Source organism: Lepisosteus oculatus, chromosome 2, assembly GCF_040954835.1.
Source record: "Lepisosteus oculatus isolate fLepOcu1 chromosome 2, fLepOcu1.hap2, whole genome shotgun sequence".
Classification (NCBI taxonomy): Eukaryota; Metazoa; Chordata; class Actinopteri; order Semionotiformes; family Lepisosteidae; genus Lepisosteus; species Lepisosteus oculatus.
The window spans coordinates 34,171,056-34,192,994 of record NC_090697.1 but is presented as its reverse complement, the minus strand read 5'-3'; the positions used below and the strand labels follow the sequence as shown (position 1 = coordinate 34,192,994).

At 41.4% G+C, this 21,939-nt stretch overlaps 1 protein-coding gene across 1 annotated transcript in view; it reads right to left on the bottom strand.

Annotated features, from left to right (window-relative positions):
* The window catches only part of sec63 (SEC63 homolog, protein translocation regulator), a 36,186-nt gene extending 16,816 nt beyond the window's left edge, over positions 1 to 19,370 (bottom strand). Inside the window, exons 1-7 of the mRNA XM_006625963.3 lie at positions 19,113 to 19,370; positions 6,918 to 7,017; positions 5,610 to 5,724; positions 3,263 to 3,375; positions 3,107 to 3,168; positions 2,414 to 2,472; positions 1,279 to 1,329 (exon numbers count right to left, since the gene is read on the bottom strand). Of these exons, the coding sequence (XP_006626026.1) occupies positions 1,279 to 1,329; positions 2,414 to 2,472; positions 3,107 to 3,168; positions 3,263 to 3,375; positions 5,610 to 5,724; positions 6,918 to 7,017; positions 19,113 to 19,236 (624 nt within the window). The 5' untranslated portion in view covers positions 19,237 to 19,370. The remainder of the gene's footprint in view (positions 1 to 1,278; positions 1,330 to 2,413; positions 2,473 to 3,106; positions 3,169 to 3,262; positions 3,376 to 5,609; positions 5,725 to 6,917; positions 7,018 to 19,112) is intronic.
* Between the last annotated feature and the right edge of the window lie 2,569 nt (positions 19,371 to 21,939).

Genomic DNA, 21,939 nt, shown 5'->3' with positions numbered 1-21,939 from the left:
AATTGGAATTTCAGTCGTATTCACAAATGAATCTCAGTGGGCTTTTTTTCACAAGGTGTTGGGATGAAACTACAGGAGTCTTTAGCCTGCTGCTGAACAGTAACTATATTTTTGGTAGAAATTACCAAAGGATAAAAACGCAAGGGTTAGTTTAAGGTTAAGGAAAAGCAGATACACAGACAATTTGGAAGTACTATGCAATACCGATATGATGGTTTTACCTTAAGAATACCCCTTTCATTGCAAGTTGTAAATGTAGCTCAATGTGAAAAAAGGTGATTTCATGTGTGGTTTTATGGCAATTGCTGGTAAAGGTAAAAACACTTAAATGCCCACACAATTAGGTTGTTTCAATTAACTTTCCAGCAATTTAAAGGCAGAACCCACTCAGCGCAGAGTATGAGACATGTGGACACATGTCCATGTCATTTGAAATGTTGCTTCAGGTTCCACCACAGTGCTCCACATCAGAGACAGCACTGACTGGAGGAACGGAGCATCTCTCACTGACATCACAGCAACCCGCAGGCTTCCAGTAAATTACAGGACCCACTGCTCCCCGAAAAACAGAGACCAACTACTCCTCGGCCACACCGCTGGTGGCGTTCTGCCAAGTGAGTGCCCTTGCTTAGGGAAATGAAGACGGTGGGCTAGTAAGTCCAAATAAAGACATTTTTTCCATACAGAGCACTGTTTAAATACTGTTTCATGGTATAAGTATTGTTAACCGTTTTATTTATTGAAATCACAGCACTGGGATACACACCTAATTAAAGGAAATGTTTTTGTCTTTGTAAATCACTGCCAGTTTTTCTACGCTAACAACATGCTTTATTTACTGAACTTAATGTACTCAATTACAACACTGTAATCAAACTAAAAATGACACACCTGTGAAAATGCCCATTCAAATCCTGCTATATCAACAAAGCATGCCAAAGTGCTGTGAATGCAATTACAGCGATATTGACAGCAAAAGGCTCTTAAAGATGGAATATCCTGCGATTTTAATCACATGATTAAAAAACAAGAACAACACTGCTCTAGGTTAAGAACCCCCTTAAAACTTGGTTTTGAACTTTGTAAAAGGATGTTACTGTAATTATTCATCTCAGGCTTGAGCCCTCTTTGAGAATATGAGCCCCCGTAATTTGCAGGGACCGAATGAAACGCTAAACCAAGAAGAAAATCAGAAGAATCAAACAGCAAACCGAACCGTCGTAAAAAACAAAATACAAGTCTGGTTTAAAACATACGGTGAAGTTTGCTTATACTTACCACAACAACAGGAAGAATAACCATGAAGGCAAGACCGTAAACCAGCAGAACCTGCAAAATTAAAAGGTAGATTGCTTTCTCCATATTACTGTAGTTATATTTATCACACATCTTCATGACTTCAGAGATAACCTTCCTTTTACAAACCTAAACCACACTGCAATTTCTTCCAGAAGAAAAAGGGGATTACCTAAGAAATGTCACCAATAGTTGCACCTTAAGAAGGCCTCAGACTTTCTCTTTGGCAGCAGTGAAAGCTCCTTGGGCTTCACCTCTAAACGACATTCCTTTTGAGCCGCCAGTAGTGCTGACAAATGTGGCAAATTGCTGCTGAAAACAGCCATGTTTTAGCATTGCGGTTAAGCGGAACATTAACACAGCAGTTTGTGCCAATTCCACAAGGGTATTTCACTTTTTTAAAGAGAATCAGCGTAGCTTTCTTCTGTCTCCATTTTTTGCCTTTAAAATAACATGGAAGTGAATATTAATTTCACTGAATGATGCTGCAGTGACAATGTTTAAAATGCAGATGGTTTTCAAAAAAGGCATGTCAACAGTGTGAAACATGATCATTCTAGTTTGTTTTCATATTGCAACATCTCTATCGTGAACTCTGTCCTTCATACAGACGTAGACCCAACAATTAATATGATCCTATTCAGACACAAACAAGTAGGAAGTTTAATAAAACAATTCCAGTTATTTCTTCTGGTTCGACTTCCAAAATGTTCAATGAATCTGTTCATTTGTTAAATGTTAACTGAAGGCATCATTTTAATATGCAGTTTACACTGTTCATTTTCTTTTTGCACAACAGGAACTATACAAGCATCCTCAAAATATGAAAAATTCACATCTTATTATGCAGGGTAAGCCTTATCTGTGGATGAGGTCAAAGTCAACAATGACCACTTGGTCTAATGAGTCTATTAAGCGAGAGTCACACAACCACATGCAGCTTTTCGTCTTCTTAGGCTGATATCACGTTGCTGTGGTCATGACCGGAATCTGCTTGACCCAATTCAAAAGGCCACCACATGCTCACGCAGGACACACTGAATATTGACTTTACAGTGAATTTCAACAGAGAAAAGAGACGAACATTAGCTAGGATCCAGGTACAAATAAAACTTACAAGCATGGAGTTTTTCTGGTCCACAATCCAGGCAGGCAAAGCAATACCAAAACTTGCAACTGGAGAATTAGGAAGAAACGCCAGTTAGTATGCTGTTTCTTTACCGGGAACACACATTACTCACAGGACTGTACAAAGGTTTAGATTATTTCACTGAAAACACAAAAAAGTAAAACCATTATCAAGGCATCCCATGTTAAACCTGATTTAACCAATAACACACATTATTGATCTTACTGATTAATAAGAGGTATAAAACAGTTTAGCTCAGTACTTTGAATTGTAGTCTGCCTTTTACTTTGAGTTTCTTTACTTATTATGATACTACATTCCTACATCACCTATATGTACGATATATTTGATGTACTTATATCAAGGATCCAAACTCCATTTATGACTCCTAGTATTTCCATAATTTGTCGCAAAAGAACCAAAAGGTTCCAAATTGGGTTCATAGGACAGCTTTTGGAATGGCCATTTGAGCACTATTAGAATATCAGCTTTCACCAGGTCCAAAATTGTGACCCTGGTGTTCTATTTACAGTAAATGGCTAAAATTAAAAAAAAAATTCAAACATTTGCACCCTGCTGTACAGAGACAGCAGAAAGTTTCCAAACAGTGGGACAAGCTGGATAAATAACAAAAAGCCACACATGGAATAAATTAAAATAATTTAAAATATGTACACCCACCTTGTTGACCATCTGGGTTTCCGTACATCTCCCAGTTGAGACGGGACTCTTCATTCGTTAAACTGTTGAAACAGCCAGGATATGGGAGAAAGTCAGAAGCTGCCTTTTAGTTGCAAAAACAAGGAGGGAGCACCTTCATTAAAAAAAGACACTTACGCTTGGTAGGCTTTAGCAATCTTCACAAACATCACCTCATCTCCCTTCTTGTCAGGATGGTACTTCAACGAGAGCAACCGATACTGTCTTTTGATCTCCGAGATAGATGCACCCTAGAAAACACACGGGTAGAGGAGCCTTATTGTGGAACAACTTTATAAAATGAATCACTATTATTTTATATATTCTTCTACACCATGTTTCTGACACTGCAGTGTGGATGCCATGCAAAAATGGGAAATACTGAAGCTTAAAGACACTTCCCAAAGAAGATAAGATCTACTAGACAATGTGGCAAAGCAATAAAAAATGGTCGAATCTATACCTAAAACTGTAGATTTTAAATTAAGGGAAGCAATGTTAAAACTTCGAAGTGTCTACTTCATTACAAAATACAGCATACTGAGAGGTCTCCACACTACAGAAACAAAATTGTTACTCCGGAATAAATCCACAAGAGCCACTGGGTGGCTTCTCAGGCTTAAATAAATGTCCAACTCTGACAGGCAGAAAAAACTGACTAAGAACAAAGAAGGGTGTGAGAGGATCCAGTTGAAATATTTACTAAAATATTGATAACAAATTGACTTGAAACAGAAACCAGAAGACAGTAAAAACTAGAGGGAAGTGCATTTAAATATAAGAACAGGCAGCAAGCAGTCATGTTGTCCAAGCCAAATAAGATAAGATAAATATTCTATACGCCAATAGCTGGTCAAGAACCTCGGATATATTAACTGCTAACAAACAATCAAACTAGACAGGCCAAAGTGATTGTCATCTTTCAAGTGATGTTGTCTCATAGTTAAGGGATGGATACTTAAATTTTCAAAAGACCATAAATAGTCAATTAAATTATACAACAGGATGTTTCAGTCTCAATTCACACATTGCACATGTCTTCATTCTAAAAAATACTTGCTGAGAGACAAGATATAAAACGTATATTGTAATGGTGGAGACTAAGTTGATTTTGGCCAAAGTTATGAATTGCACACTGCAATTTCAGATGAAAGGGAACTGGATCTAAGCCCAGACCACCAGTGCAAACAGACTGAGAGGACCGTTTAATGAGCCCACTGAGCCACCTGCTCAGAATTGTGTCTCCAAATGAACGGAGATGAAAACGTACAGAAACTATGCAAGACAGCCTTGGTCATTTAGCAAGGTGATATACCAGTGTTCATGTCTTCGCTATAAAACCTGAGGTATAAATCGAGGTCACTTCTTCTCCCTAATAAGTATATTTTAATACAAATACTATAAATCTTATTTTGACTGAGTATTAAAAACCATCACGAGCTTCAAATAGACAGGTTTACTGTTATACCTGCAGAACAGTGATTTATCATTATTTATCTAAAATTAAGTCAGTAGAGTCAAATGTAAATAAACATCAGTGTTCAAAGAACTGCACTTGTTTTCCCATTCTTCTGCTTAAAAGTTATCCACCACACATAGCCTTAACACCCCTCGTGCCTGCTGTTCCTAAAACCTGCTTTCACAACACGAGTCATTCCAGAAATCCACCTAGCGTAGCATAGGGGTCTCTAGCCCTGGTCCCGCAGAGCCACAGCAGTACTTTTAACGCATACTAAAGGCCAGGCTTCGATCAGCTATGCTGCGATTAATTACAGTCTATGATCAATTAAACATGTGGGAACTTCAATTATGCAATATAAAGATCACTTGGAACATAAATCAGAATATCCTTCAGCCCTCAAGGAACAGCGTTTCCTTCACTACCAGCTTAATTGATCACTTGCTTAAGGAAGTGTTGCTAAACAGGTGCTGTAGTGTGACCTATAGGAGTCACTGGATCAGGGCTCTCCTGGACCAGGGATGGAGTCCCCTCATCCCCAGCCTTTTACAAGCAGTACATCTCAAAGGTCCTGGTGCTTCTTGTTGATAAGCATCAAATTCAGACCAAGCATTTACACAGTATGAAAACAATAACTTGACACGTACTGCAGAAAACCACTCAACCACAAAGACAGCTGCTGCAAAGTACAGCAATCCCCACAAAACAACAAAAACAAATCTCCTAAATGGTTACAAAAGCAGTGATTTCATGCATCGTAATGGGTGTTTATCCACAAGCTGGGAAAACAAGCAATGAAAGGTTGTACACAAGCAAACAACAAGTAGAAAATCAGCTTATTTGTTCTTCTGGAAGATGTCCAAGAGTCTATGAAGCTTTTGCACCATGTCTCCTCTTACCCAGCTACCCTCTTAGAATCGTTCTCTGCCTGTTTGCATGGAGACGAAGGCACAGACATCTCACTGTCTCATGCACGTGCGAATCATTGCAGGAAGAAAGCTTGCGGGGGGAAAAAAAAAGACTTACCGGTTCAAGGTTTAAGACCTCGTATGGGTTGTATTCTTGATATTCTCTTTCTAGTTTTGAAACTTTGTAGGCAAGCAACAAAAACACAGCCCATCCGAACAACAGGGCTACTTTTCTGTAAGAGAAAATTAAAAGGTAAAACATGAATGTTCCTGAGGAAGGTCATGTTAAAACAAGGCAAATGCCACACAGAAAATAATGACATTTTCATACCGATGAAATAGATTTTGAACACGGATGACCAAGGCAAGGGGCAATGCAGAAAACCTTCTTAATCCAGTCATGTTCAGAGATTTTACACTATATTTACACTATATCATCGTTCCAAATTCAGGTCTTTTAAAGGTTTAATGAACACTGCTTACTACAGTCAGCTACTCTGTGACTGAGTAACCCAGCTGAGTGGACAGCCATCTTTTCAGCAAATGAAAAGTGACCTAAAGATGGGAATTCAAACAGTCGAACAGACCCCAAGAGAAAAGAAATCACAAAATTGTTTCACTTAATGTTGTTGCTGGACAATTAAACAAGAACAGTTTTAGAGATCTTCAGGACGGATGAAGTAAAATGAGGTCAGCCATTCCCCAGTCACTGTACCGCAGTAGGAAAGACAGGTATGAGCTCTGTGCTGAGAACAAGACAAATTCTTCCAATTCTGAAACCGTGGGAAGATTTTTGAAAAATGAAGGAGTTGACACAAGGCTCTACTGTAGTATTGTAGCAATTGAGAGGAATGCAGAACTTTAATCAGGACACCAAAAACAAATGAAGACATTATATCCAGAGCAAGCCGCTAACCTAATTCCACAGACAATGCAGATCAGCACACATCCTTTTGTTTCTGTGAAATGTGTCCTTAGACAAAGATCTCCAATTTTATCATCTGCACAAATGAATATTTCTAAATCTAACTTAGACACTGCAACACCTAAGATAACTGTTATAGGTCTAATGAGCAACTATTGTCAGGATTGTTAAAAAATGGCTGGTGTTGAGGCTTATTTGACAGCAGGAAATTTCTGTCAGCTTCACCCCCTAACTTCCACTCTTGCACTACATTTTGGTTTTCAGACACTTATCAACACATTTGTAACACCACCAGCTTCTGCTATCCAAGAAAGAATTTTGCTTGTTGAATGAAGCAGATGTTTCAGTTTCATCCTCTCTTGAGGACGTGTGGTAATGGTTTTCTGGGATAAACCTAGATTCCTTTAAACAACAATGCTGGCTTACGTCTAAGGAAATCCTCTTCAGCGCATGATCGACATTGAAACCCATCAACTGCGAATGAACAAAAACATTACGTACTTTAGTGTTGGAATAATACTTCGTTGGGACTTCATCAATCGCAGCCGGTACCACAAACATCTTCCGTGGACTTTCCGCAAAGCCTTTAACCGAAGTTGCTCTGGTGAGACACGACAAAGGAAAATGTAGAAAGAATCAGAACAAAAGCAGAGATGGAAGAGATGAAGCACAGCAAATCCAGGAGAACACGACTGCAGATAACTCGACATCCTTCTCTACCCATAGTCTGACGTTTCCCAATGCTTAGCAGTTTAAAAATGTAACTACTGTTTTCTTTAGACACATTTAAAATAGTTCAAGTAGGTTGCTGCATCAGCATGCCTAGCTTAGCAGTTTAAAAATGTACTAATAAAATATTTACATTCTGGTCAGTACCTGGATGGAAAACCTCTTGGGAAAACTAAAGATACTGCTGGAAGTGGTGTTAGAGGTGCCAGTAGGGGGTCATAATGCCCCAGTATAGTGACAGGGACACTAATGGGGATTTTTAGGAGACCATGTCTGGTAAAGGCTAACGGGATATTTGGCCAGGTTAGCACCCCTACTCTTTTTGAGAAATGCCCCGCAAATGACCACAGAGAATCGGGACCTCAGTTTAATGTCTCATCCAAAGGACAGCGCCCTTTTACATTATAGTGTCCCCGTCACTATACTGGGGCATTAGGACCCACATGCACCACAGGGTGAGCGCCCCCTGCTGGCCCCACTAACACCTCTTCCAGCAGCAACCTTAGTTTTTCCCAGGAGGTCTCCCATCCAGGTACTGACCAGGCTCACACCTGCTGAGCTTCAGTGGGCTGCCAGCTGCGAGCTGCAGGGCGATATGGCTGCTATGTGATGTGTGGTGAGTGTACTGGCGCACTATGGCTGCTGTATCATCATTCAGGTGGGAGCTGAACATTCTCCCCATTACCTGTATAGCGCTTTGAATCAAATTCCAATAGATTCCAGCAGATTACATTTCTGTACACAACAGAAGAAGAGAACACAGACATTTCATCTGGAGGCCCTCCACATTCTTCTGCAACATACAATTTTAATATGACAAACGAGGGGCAGAGCTTGTGGTTTGAGAAAGAAATGAAAGTTTCCGCCTGAAACAATAGGATTCTTTGAACAACAGCCGGCGCCAGATGCCATCTTGCTGAAGGCTGTATTTTTTAAATAAAATGACCCTCTATTTCACGCATCGCAACCCTGCAACATCGCTGTGGTCTGGAAATAACTGGAAATGAACTTTGCATCCACTTTGCCGCCTGTCCTTGACTGATCCTTAAAAAATATCCCAGGAGCATACCATGGAAAAGGAAATGTAGGCAGTTACTGAAATTTTGTCAGTTGAGTAACACTATAGACAGAGACCACTGAAAAAATTATGAAGGGTATTTTAAGAGAAAACTAAGTTCTGATATTCTGAAGTGATTCCATCTAGTCTAATTATTGCTAAGAGCTCATTGTTAAAATGATAATACATCACAGTACTGAAAGGCTGCATTCACAAATTCTGATTATGGTACAATAGTTGCTGCTGTCTTCTAATAGTTAATTGCTCCATGGAGCCCTTGGGTTGTGGGAGGGTGGGACAGGCAACCTAGCCATGTTGCTGAAGCCGATACCCTGGCTTCTGTCAAGAAATTGGATGAGATCCTCTGATCATTTAGCTCCCAACAATGAAATCAGTGATCTAAAAGGCATTTGACACAAAGGAGAAATCTTTAAGGAGGAAAGCTGAATAGACTTTCCACCCTGACAACTCGGTCTCAACTGCCAAATACGGCAGCAGCAATTAACACTGTCTGGTCTTTTATGTGTAATGAGCTGTCTACAAATATCAAATGAGAACTGTGCGCGATTAATTTCTTGCCATAGGAAGTTCTATTTCAACAAGATTAGACATCACGCCACAAGTCATGCAACAGCAGGTAAGAGTTTGTATTTGCCCTTATGGGACTGAAACTGAATAACTAATGGCAACTGGAGGCATGGCGAACAAAACTGTTCACATGCTGCAGCTAATCACACTGGATGAGCAAAGGTCACAGATGACAAATGCAGGCGCATTTAAGACAGACAACATTTTATTTTTATATGGCCCACTACTTTCAACGTACTTTCCAGACACACAAAGCAAAATTATACACATTTTCGGGCCTCCCATTTGGCTCAATATTTAAGGGCCGGGCTTCATGATCCTGGGTTCGAGCTTGGGTCTGGTCACTAGCCGACTGCGACTGTGGTTCCTCAAGTAGCGGCAAATAAGTGGCCGAACGCTGCCGAGGATGGTGGGAGATCAGGCAAACCCTGTGGATTGTGGGCGCTGGGTCAGTGCTGAGCCTTCAACAGTATTGGTGCAGCGTGGGGCATATTCATGAGTGTCTTGAAGGTGGGTGGCTCTGAGGAGTCTGTCTACACTTTCACATCCTCATTCTACATTCTGGCCTGTGTGTGGCTGTGGGGTTCATAGTCGCAAGCCGAGATGGGAAACGCACACAACTGGCCATTGAAAATCGGGTGGGTATAACACAAATAACTGGCAATTCCATATTTATACAAAACAAACATATTCAACAAAGGCATCAGGCCCAAATCCAACTCTGGAAAAGCCAACATGTTCCCATTTCTCATGGGTGCAGGGTTTGGGCATCTTGCCCCCAGAAACGATTGGTCCATGAGAGACATCACGTGCCAAGATGGGGATAACTCCAATAACTGCACACTCACAGAACCAAACAGAATCATAGTGATTCCATGCAGAAAGAGGCACTTCAATCTTCTCTAGGGGCTGACAGGAAACAGCGGGGAAGCATCTTCTCCAGGTAACAGGGGATCAAGACCAGAAGCTACGACTAGATTAATTTAACTTTGTGGAAACTGCTAGTTCAACTTTATATACACCCTGAAAATGCACAAACTTTGCCGTAAAATACGGGGGAGTGTGTAAACTTGTCACTTTCCCTATTCATCATGCGAGAGCCGAGCAGATGCTACGCAGCACTCCCTGTTTTTGTTTTAGTTTGTGTTCTGCCTTTCAGAACTCGCACGCAGATTAAAGTAAAAAAACACCAGACCCGAGACTCCAGGACATCAAGAAACCTTGGCGACTTGCTGTTTTGGGAAAAGGGCTGGCTTTGACTTCAAAGGGGAACTGCAAGGCTATTTTCAATTTTTCGGGGTTGGAGAGAATCAGCCTTGATGAGTGCATTTCAAACCACAATAAAAGTAAAATGTGCGCAGTAACTTGTAAAACCTCCAATTTACATCACAAAATAGACAAAATATCCAGGTACGCGCAGCCCCATATTCTGTCATTATCCATGACTAATTTCCACTCTCTAACCTTTCCATCTTCTTTGGGGATCTGAAGTCCTACATACAGACTAATTCTACTGACTGTTAGATTATTAACTTCTATATAAAATACAAAACTGACAACTATTAAGCCTACTTAATTTATTGAGGATTGATACGAATAAGTAGAAAACGAGTGTGATTAGTGCGATCTTGTTTCAGTAGAGCACTCATTTCAACATTGCAGCTTATTAAATAATTAAAATGTCACAAAATTAAATTTGAAAAAACATTGAGTCACGTTTCATGCCTCTCATCTCATCTCCACTAATTATGACAAATGTCTAGTCTTCTGTGAAGTTTATTGAAAGTTAGGTAGACAATTTTCCAGAAAGCAAAATAACATTCAAGTCCTTGATGTATTAAGTACAATTCTGTGTAAACAAAGTTGGTTATGCCCATCAAAAGCACACGGTTGGTCCCCATCTGTTTGAAAGAGCTGCACTGATTCCACCAGGAGTATCTTCATTTACAGCCTAGCAATAAGACTCAGATTCTTCAAGCGATAAGCAGAACACCTCGTTACTAAATGCTTCACTCAGAAAACACAACCTTCCAGGGCACCTCACTGGGTGTTAACATGCCAGGAGCAATGCGCCGAGCAGAAATAAGCAGCAGACACACACCCACACAGGCCGCAGGATGACATCTCGCAGGGAGGCTCCCATGAGCAGCTGTGTCAAGGTAAATGCAATAGGAATGTGTCAGAGAACAAAACTATTCATAGTGCAGCATTAATCACTCCATGTACAGCTGAGAAGAATGCACTTTTTTGACTTTTTTTGTACAGGTATTTCAAGCTCAAACTCTTTCCAGCGGAAAACATGTCGAGACATCTATCCTCCACATTCACCCGAGCTCAAAACCAAGTACTGCACAGCTCACTGACCAGTCAAGCAACTCGAGAAGCTCATAATTCTACTGAAGAACGTGGTTCGCCCACTTCCAGCCCACTGGGATTCTCTTCCAACCTTCTCCTTTATCATTTGATAAGACTACAGAATAACAAACTCCGCCACTGCACTGAACCGGGAAGGGTCTGAGGGAGGCCATCTATTCCGTTATCAATACTGACCCCTACCTCAACTGTAATATTTTCAACAGCCCAATAACTAGAAACAGTAGTTTACTAAACCCAAGTACCTCCTCTGTTACCTTTCTTGTTTTGTTTTTTTAGCTGTCCTGAAGCATCAGGCAAATCTACAGAATTCTAGCTGAAACTAGAACATGCAAAGAAATCTGGTTTTGTGGCATCTCATTCCCCCCATCACCCGCTAAAAGCCGGGTTGAATTTATTCATGAGATGCCTGTGAACTCTGGCTGGCTCGTAATTACTGACGGCTACAGATTTATGCTAACTCAAGTAACCTGATAAAAAAAAGACACGCCTGACTTTATTTAATAATAAACGAGGGGAAAAAAAAAAAAAAGATGACAACTGCAATAGCCAAAGAGTGCACAGTGTGCTTGGAACTATGAAAGTACGCTGAAACCCAAGCATTCGAATTTCTAGGCAAAGCTTCTAAGCTGAATGTTTAATACTGATAAAGAAATTTACACAATCCTCTGGGAAATAGACTGCCCACAACTGTCATGCCAACATTCTTGTCAGACCAGCCCTCACGGGGACCAATCTGCAGACTGCATTTCAGGACTTTATTTTCTAAACCCAAGGCTGGGATTCTCCCGGGTACCAGAACAGCAACAGTGAAATCGGTCGTCAAAATCCAAGTCCCTCCCACACAGGCTTTCAGAAATATTCTTTCAGTCAACCTCCCACGTTATCCAGGAAGTAGAAAGGGGCACCAACAAAACTGCTTTTGAGATTTTACCGTGTAGTTTTGTAGAGAAATTGTGCTCCCCTGCTCAGGACATTGAGAAGAAGGCTGCAGTACATAAAGTGGAGCTCCACCAACATCACAACATTTGACTCAGATACTGATACCGAGCTTCGGTTGGTCAGTATTTTAGAACATATCTCTGTTTGATAGCTACACCATCACTATGATGGATGATTCCCCTTATTGTATTACATTTATCTCAACTGAAAAACCTGCTTTTCCCCCGTTTAAGACAGAGTTGCATCCAGAAGTCAGTATGATCAGCTGCTGTATACTTACTGCGATTATTATTACTCTAATGATATTCATAATCATTCATCTGTTCTATAATCAGCACCTGAACCATAGCAGTCTGCTGCGACCACTGCACATGATCTTCACTCTCAGAAAACAGAAAACTGTCCAGTACATGAAGCTTTATTTTTGCAAAACATCTAAAAATGTCACAAAACAAAATCGTTTGCATTTTGATTTCAGTTACACTCAAACACTTGTTCTGCCCTTTTGTTATGAAACAGCACGCCTTCAGATCACTTAATGGCTCTGATCTGATATGAAATATTTGAACATATCACAACAGACATTTGCAAAAGGAAAACTGTTTCCGCTACAACACAATTCTCAGCAGAACTACCACTCAACATGTGGTATACAGACAGCGGCAAACATGGGTGAAAGAACGATTAAGGGAATGGTGATCTTAATATGGTATGTTATGAAACTAGAGTCAAAATCAAAAGCTTACACATTGTCAGAAAAGCAAAATGTGAACGTATGGGAGAGTTTGAGAGAAGTAAGATGCACGCTAACAGCTGAGAACGAATATTAATGGCTTACACCAATTCTTATTGAAGCACAGAACACTTTTATCCCAAGACTAAATCAAAAGCAAAATAACTGCTTCACATCAAATCAGTTAGGCTAAATATGGAAAAGAGAGCTGATCGTGAGCCAGTTAAAGCAAGCAAGTAAAATGAAGTACAAGCACAGGTGAAAAAGGATATTTAAGAGGCCAAGAGAGCAGGAGAGGAAAGGGATATTGCAATGGAGGCTAAAATACATTTCAATGCTACAAAAATAAAATGACCATTAAAGATGAAGTCAAAAATATTTAGGGCAAAAGTGGGAAACAATGCAAGGAAAACCGCTGAAGTACTAAATGAGTATTCCACTCAGGTGTTCATAAGAAAAGTCACCGACATGCCTCAGACAGCATAAGGACAAAGTCCTGTATTAAACAGTGTCAGCACTGAAAAGAAAAAGAGCTTTGGGTACTAGGAGAATGCAAGATTAACACGGAGTCTGATGGCATCTTATCAATTGTATGCAAGGAAACAAGATATTCGGAAGCCAGTGACTCCACTTTTCCACCAGTCTCATAAGACAGCGGAAGTACCCGGGGACTGGAGAACTGCTAACATAGTGCCCATCCATAAGACCCACAGTCATTACAGACCATTGAGTATACAGACACCCGGAGAAGGCTCCACAGCCGAAATGTTGTTTCCTTTCCAGCACAGAATAAACCTTTACTTGTTCATTATTAGAAATAAACTAGAGGATCACTTAGATGGAAATGAGATCTTACGGATTAGCCCAAATGGATTTACAGCACATAAACCTTTCTTAGACCCAGAACTTGTTTCAGTTCTTTGAACTAGAAACAACTCACAGATACACACGGAGAATATTTTATGTCAGGGATTCACATTATTGGAATACCGACAAACGGATGCAGTTGAAATGTGTAAGGTGGGGACCATAGATTTCGATAACATACAAATGGATACCACAAAACGTGCTTATTTTTCACTCCTGTTGTTGGGAATTTGCATTTGATTTAATATCAGAACATGTTTGACAGTTTAGCATTGTGAACAGAAGCAAGCTTGTGCCGCTGTCCCTCAGTCTGCTGCTGCAAGTGCTGCTTGTGAGCCAGGGTTCTCCCTAATCGATGCAAAAAACTAAATCAGGCTCCGCCTCTATGCCCTAAAGTATATTTATGTGGAAGCTGACAATACAGATTGACCCTCAAACTTCAGTTGAGTTATGACTCCAGACAGTGAAGCACAGGATAAAACAGGGATCTAGATGAGATTATCAGAGCACAGTGAGCACAAAAGGAGCACAAGAAGAGGAGAAGATAAGCAAGTTAAATGATGTTCAATATTTGCATCAAATTTGTGCCACTTCTGCCTATGCTAATTCGAGAACTCCTGGATATATTTAGAATTTCATTAAAGGGAAACATGTCTGAATTGTGAATTGGTTAATAGAGAGTACAGATAGCAGATAGAGTAATTTGTGGAGTATCACAAAAATCTGTACTAGGACCTTTTCTCTTACTAATTAATATCAATGATCTAGACTCTAGTATAGTTAGTAAACTATGTGTCATGTTTGCATCCGACACCAAACGTACAGTGCTGTAAAGAAGTATTTCCTGATTTCCTCTATAATTGTACATTTGTCACACTGGATGTTTTTAGATCTAAGGGAACCTGAGTGAACAAATAACTTTTTATTATTAATTCATTTATTTAATAAAGTTATCCAACACCCAGATCCCCTGTGAGGTAATTGTAAAACTAATTTCCCTGCTTATACTTATTAACTGGTTGTGCCACCCTCAGCTGCAATGACTGCAACCCAAGGCTTCCTATAATTCAATATCAGTCTTTCACATCGCTGTGGAGGAATTTTAGCCCACTCTTGCTCGCAGAACTGCTTTCATTCAGAAACACTGGTAGGTTTTTGAGCCTGAGCAAACTGTACTGTAAGTTCAAAGCAAACATTGCAGGAACAGAAAATGCAATTCAAAAAGACTGACACAAAATTCCAAAAAGCACAAGCACATATCAGATGACGTTGAAAGCAGAGTGCAGTATTTTGAAAAGACTTGGTCAACATAAGACCTAATATGTCGATGTTAGGTGTTACAATAGACACATTATTTATGTCTGCTAGAGAACGTGGGGAAGCAAGAAAAAGCCACAGAAAATGCACAGACACACAGTAAACTGTGGCTGAAAAGCTGATCAACATATTTGTATTCTCTCGAATTGACTACCGCAATGCTCTACTCCCTGGGGTTTCTAAATCTACTCTGAACAAACTGCAGTATGTCCAACATTCAGCAGCCAGAATCCTGACCAGGTCTAGTGCAAGTGTTCACAGTACTCCTATCCTGGAGTCCTTGCACTGGCTTCCGGTCAAATTCCACGTAGACTTTAAAATCCTCATGCTCACCTATAAGGCTTTACATGGCTTGGCACCTCAATACCTGTCTGAACTATTAACGCCCTACTCCCCACCTCGCAACCTCCGCTCTTCAAAGTCTGCCCTCCTTACTGTCCCCCAAGCCCGTCTACATTGTATGGGCGACAGGGCCTTCTCCTGCTACGCCCCCAAGCTCTGGAACTCTTTGCCCAAGGTTATCAGAGAGTCACCTTCTCTAAACTCCTTCAAATCCAGACAAAACCTTCTTCTTCAGAAAAGCCTTTACTTAACTGGTTCCATTCTTCACCCCTCTGCTCTTCTTAATACCACCTTCCACGGTGTCCTCTATTGTTATTGTTGTATTGTTGTAATTGTAATTGTGTCTTATCTTGTGAAATCTTATTTATTGTTGTAGTCTTATTTATTGTTATTGTCATCCTCTAAAGCGCTTTGAGAAGCCACCTTTAAAGGCGCTAGATAAAATAAAGTTTTTTATTATTATTATTATTATTATTATTATTATAATAAAAAGTGTGTATGTTAAAACTGAACGGCACACTCAAGGGCCTGATTTAGAAGATTGTGGATAATAAAGGACACCATGTTACAGAAACGATGTTGCTGCCCTGGAATCAGAGCAGAGAAGGGCCACCTGCTCAGGTATGAGCTCTCTCGGTGGTCAGTGATGGGGACTCCAGCAGCAGGACTCGAGCAGCTGAGCACTGCCGGGGGTCCTGTGGGCCGAAGCTGGCTAGAGCATCCTCAGCCACATGCTCCATAACACCCCCCGCCCCATTCATTTCAGCAACAGTGAGTTTCACAACGTGCCTTTAGGGTTGTGCATTCAACACAGAAATCGAGACGTGCGTAAATATTCAGCCTTGTGCAATATAAACAAGTATGTGCATCCTCATTCATGATGAAAAGCCTATCTCACAGTATGCATATGTTGAGCTATTGACAGATCAAAGATATGCCAGGTGTGCGCCACTGCATCTGGCAAACTTCTTAGGAAGCAACAGAATACAGATCCTCATTAAATTATTTTCAGACAGCAAGGCACTGAAGCGAATCCCATTGAGCCAAGCGGACAAAATAGCAGCTGCCGAAAGACAGAAGTGAGACCTGGATTTCCAAAGTCAATAGAAACAGAATTCTCCTTTTGTACTCCAATAACCCATATATTCCTATGCACATTCCAGGTTGCAAATCTGGCCATCAAAATGTAGCAGGAATCCGTGGAAATCAAAACCTATGTGAACAAGGTAGACCACAGAAACTCCTCCAAACACAGATGCTTGCTTTGACTTTATGAAAATGGGAAAGGTGCACCAAGGCCAAAGAGAAGTGAAAAATAAGACCAGATGAATGTATCCTAGGAAAAGTAAAGGACTTGCTTGATATCAGTGTTACTCACAGTATCTATATGACTCCTGCTTGCTGTAACAAAGGACAAGACAGCACTGAGTCATCCGTGTTCCCAAGGTATGTTAATACTCATAACTGAACTCATAACTGAATTAAGTAGTGTTGTTCAACCAAAGCAAAACTTTTACAGTCAGTATCAGGCCTCTGACAACAGCTGCTGATAAACCAGGCTTTCAAGAGTTCACATTAATGCTGCTTATCAAGCTCATTTCTGTCACACCTGATAGCTTTCAGAAGACAGTAATTCACACCAACACTCATACCGTAGGAAACACTGTGAAGAAAACCTTATTACTTTAATAAAAACAGCAGTCTGGACCACTCGACAACCACAGGTGGAATGTTCTAGTTTAAACCTGAACTGAACCACCATGTTGCTGTTGCTGTTTGCATTGCAAGTGCTACTCAACACACTGTACAGGGGTAAAAAAAAACAAAACTGTACATGCAGCAGAATGCCAAACTAATCTGGGGGAAAACACATCTAACAACGGGCCAGTTACAGGATAATCTCACTTTCAGTTTGAAATCTAACTTAATTAGGACATTAACTTCTGAACGTATATTTTTATAGTATCGTGCACTGAAAGAGAGAACCCCAACCTTTTCTCTAGCATGGTCGCCTGACACTTGGCCTTGATGGCAAGGAGAATGACACTGAGCTGGGTAAAATATACACAGGAGGCTTGCTCTCCAAAACTGAAGTATGCCTGGCTTCTGCCACGCTTGCATCCAGCCTTAGGATCTTCTGCACAACGCATCACACTGCTGATGTACACTGTGCCACTTAAAGCCCAATGCAATCTAATTCACACCTACAACACACTCACTAAAACATTTTTTCTACATGTAGATACTGGGGCAGTCAACATAGAATGAACAGAGCTCGAAGTGTAACATTACTTACCGAAAATAAAGCCTTCAAAACTCACTCCATTTGGCCAATTAGATGAAGGGTTTTCTCTTAAAAATTAGTTAACCGTGTATTACCTTTAAGTGAAATCAGTCATCGACACCTAAGCATCCCAAGCTTTTCTTAAGATGAGATGTATCTTGCAGATTACAAGCAAACTCAGCAAAGGGCAAAGCACTTTCTGTCAGACATCTACTGCAGATGCAGGAAAACTTATAGTAATGCATAACCAAACATGCATATCCTCTTAGCCATTATCATCCCCTTTTGTCAACAAAGTATAGGTAACCCCTAAAATGCTTAGCAAGAAGAGGCAGACTGGACCGCGAGCTCTGGAGACATGCTGCTGTGTAGGCTTCTATTCTAAGTCCGAGTCTTAAAGCTCTGGAATTACAGTGTGGGCTGTTTCCATCTATTGTAGACTCTCTCAAGGAAAAAAGACGTGGAGACATTTGCTGGTGGAGTCAGGTGACGTTAGCCGCAAACTAAGGTGTCATTCTTCAGGAAGGCCAGTTTAAAAAAAATGTACTGGGAGTTCATGACTTCCATCTCAAATTCAGAAAACAGCGTGGTTAATAATAAAAGACAATATTCCCCAAGGGCAACTTAAATGGGTATAACTGACGACAAAGCAAGCAAACGGCCAGCTTCACACTCAGAGCTCAGGGGCATGTGGGTGAATTGTCTGAGCAGGGGCAGAGCTCTCGCATATCTAAACGAAGTATTGGCTTAATTAGACAAGCTGCAAACGACCTTAAACCACTACTTTAGAACCCCTACAAACAGATCTGCGGCTGCTGCCCTCGGGACGCGGAAAGGGCCGGCTACTGAATTATATCGCACCGGGGACCGGGTTCTGTAAAGCAGGGGGCTACAGCGTGCAGCTGACGATATTACCGGGCAAGCTTGGCACGATCCTGGACCGTCAGGCAATTATGACTTGAAATGCCTTTCATTCTGGGCAAAGTGAGGGTGGTTCCACTGCGCTGTGGAAGAGCCATCTGCACTAGCAGTAGACAGCGATGTTCATCTTGCGCTGGAAGTGTTGCATTCTGACCTTACTCTCAATCCTCTGCGAGCAGGCTGAACGCGTAAACAAAGCCACCGCAAGCAGCCTGCGAGGGGTAAAACTTTAGTCCCCGTCCACCAAGATTTTCCCCCACGAGGAACTGCCACTTTCTAACAAGTGATCTCAACCCTCCGTTGTTTAGATCTCGTCCTACTCCGAGCAAATCCTCCTTGTGCTGTTCAGTCCCGGTCCGGCTGCGACCGCGTACACTACCTTCTCGCAGCCTCGGGGAAGGGAACCTCGCTCTGAACCAACGTTTCGGAAACAGTGATGCAGGCCTCTACAGGTCTGCGCCCACAGCCAGGCAACAGTGTCCCTCCTGCCCGCTTCATCACCCCCTCGGATCCCACCGTCGGCTCCCCTGTCCGGGGCCTCACCCGCGTTCTGATCCCGGGGCCAGAGGTAGTAGGTAGCTGGGATGACAATGAGCCCGACGAACGAGGTGAGGAAATAGAAGAAAGTGTTGCCGCTGTCATCGTATTGGAACTGCTGCCCTGCCATTGCGGAGAGGCTATTGAGACCCCCTTCCTCTCCGCCGCGGAACCTCCCGGACTTGTGCACGGAGACGCACACGGGTAAACTGCGCGACACGCCGCGGGACCTGGAGTACGTGGCCTACGCATGCGTAGAGAGAGCGGCTCGGCAGCCTTCTCTCAGCGAGCGGGGGAGTGGGCGGGACTAAAACGTGGGTCACCGACCGTCACCCAGTGCTGATTGGCTGACCCTGACGTAATTCAAGAATGATTAGCCAAACTGATAGGCTATAGAGACTTTTCTTCGCAAAGTATCTTCAGTATCTTTATAGGTTTTAGGATGAAATGGAACCTTCCTCCATTTATGTGTCTCTATTTTTCGTTCACTACACCAAAGAGGAATATAAACAATGGACAAGTGCTATTCGAATTTGATTAGCGTCTGATGGGCAACATTGAGCAGAAGCTTGAGATCGTAGGTGAATATCGGCCAATCATAGCTCGGGAGACGGTCTGGGACTAAGGCAAATCCTGCCGCCGGCTCTCGCAGTCCAACCACGGAAGGGTGGAAGGCCGGAGGAAAATAGGTACAACTAAATCTCCCAGCCATTGAACTGATGAAATGTAAATAGCACATGTAAATACTGAAAGACTCTGGAGCCAGAAAGGAGTGTTTTCACACCACGAAAGGCCCATAGAAACTAAAGTCCAGTGACTTCATTGAATGTCTCAATCAATTTGTATACACTTAAAATAATAAGATTTATTTTTGCAAACACATAAAAAGCAGTGTTTCTTCATTGTTTTGGGTTGGCCCACTGTTCAATAAAAAATCTGAATAATCTTTAAAGTAACAAAAAATGTAACTCAAAATTGCAGGTCAACAAGGGGTTTGGTGGAATGCCTTCAATAATGAAACAAAACTGACCACAGCCCGTTAACTTTATATGCAGGGGTATAAAAACTGTTTCTGGAATCACACTGGATAATCCTTCATTAAAAATATACTTTCTGCTTGTGATAATAAACAACTGTCTGGTGCTGATGGTTTAGATGTGAATATATTCACAAAATACTAATAAGAAGGATGGTGACATTCATATTCTAATTTAACACTCCCTTAGTTATCTTTGTAAATGTAGATGTATTGATTAAATCTGTGTTGTTTACTGCGGTTTGGATATTTATTTTCACTTTATTTGAGGGGTTCCTAAGTCACTTTAAATCTGAGATTCCAGCTTTATTGCAGGACTAGATTCTTGGAGGTGTATTCCCAGTTCTGTTTAGGTCTGTGGGGAAGAGGGGGAGCCCCACTGACTTAGCTGCTGATGGGATAGAGGTCTTTGCTTTGGTTCCCTGTCGGCATCACCTCCCACCCCTCACTGCCTGACGGATGCTGTATTTCATAGGGGGACTGTCTCCACCCTACAGTGGAGAAATTAAATAGTGCTAGCTGGGCATTTCAGTTCCCGAAACTGAAGTATTGCTTAAAATCTTATTTCTAAAATCCCCACAATTTACAGAGATTTCTAATTTTATTTCTAATTTCCTTCTTTTACAAAACAGGTTTCAAAACGATTTAACAAATTGAGGAATATTTATGGAGAACACAATGTGAATAGAATTTAAAAATACCTGCAGACTTCTAATTTTGAACTTTTAAACTTCACAAGGAATAAAAAACAACATAATAGAATATAGTTTTTCCTTACCTTGTATTAAGGAGTGACAGCTTGTCTCCCAGACACCACAGTTTCTCACATCATTTGACCAGAGATTTGCAGCCCTCTGACACTAATTTGTGTGACACTGTGCAGTTTCTGTGGCCTGTGGTAGGGTCTCTTTTTGATGGTCCTGTCCTCATGCACCTTTGCAGAGCCTGTAACCTAAAATCTCTAGCCTTTTCAAAGAGCATTCATCCTCCAGGACCTGAAGCTCTGCTTCAGCAAACCTTAGTGTGTAAACCTTACATGAGAACCTGCCTAAATTCAAGATTATCAGTTGTTTAGATTTCTCCTGCATAGAACTCTCATCTTAACTGCTGAGGTCAGGAGTAGTAAAATCGCCATCTGGGAATATCTCTGTAACTGAACCATATCTTGTTCCCAATGAGCGTGATACTCAGGATGTTTACTAAGCCCTTCACTCTCAAATTCCTTGATTTAGGCTTCACTCTTTCTCGCCAAATCATGGCGTATGGTAGTTTCAACCTCTTGAGCCTTTCTCCATAGCTGCTTATTCCTGACTAACCTTGACCTCCTCTGAGGATAATTTGATGACTTCCAGATCCCTTCTTAGAAACATTCAGCAATCTGCTGAGTAACCAGGGTTACAGTACTGTCAGTAACCATGTGACATCGACCGTGTGATCTCCTTTGGCTGGACTGGGGCTTCTAACCCTTGTACTCTTGGGAAGACCTAATATTGGCTCTGTCACCTACCAGTCCTACCTTCTTCCAGAGCCACTGAGCTACTCAGTTCACCTTCCTGGATCTCCCCTTATCCTGTCAGTCCACCTCTATAACTAAAAACCTATTACCTTGCTCAACCCGAGCATATTATATGAGACCTATACCCAATTACTTCTCTCTTACTCAGACTCCCTCTAGAGTTTGATAACCTATAACCTTAATGTCCCCCTGCCGGAAAACCTTGATCTATGCGTCCCCTACCGAGGAACTTTTTAAATCCCCTGCAGGATTTATAATCCATTGATTTTACCCTGTAACCA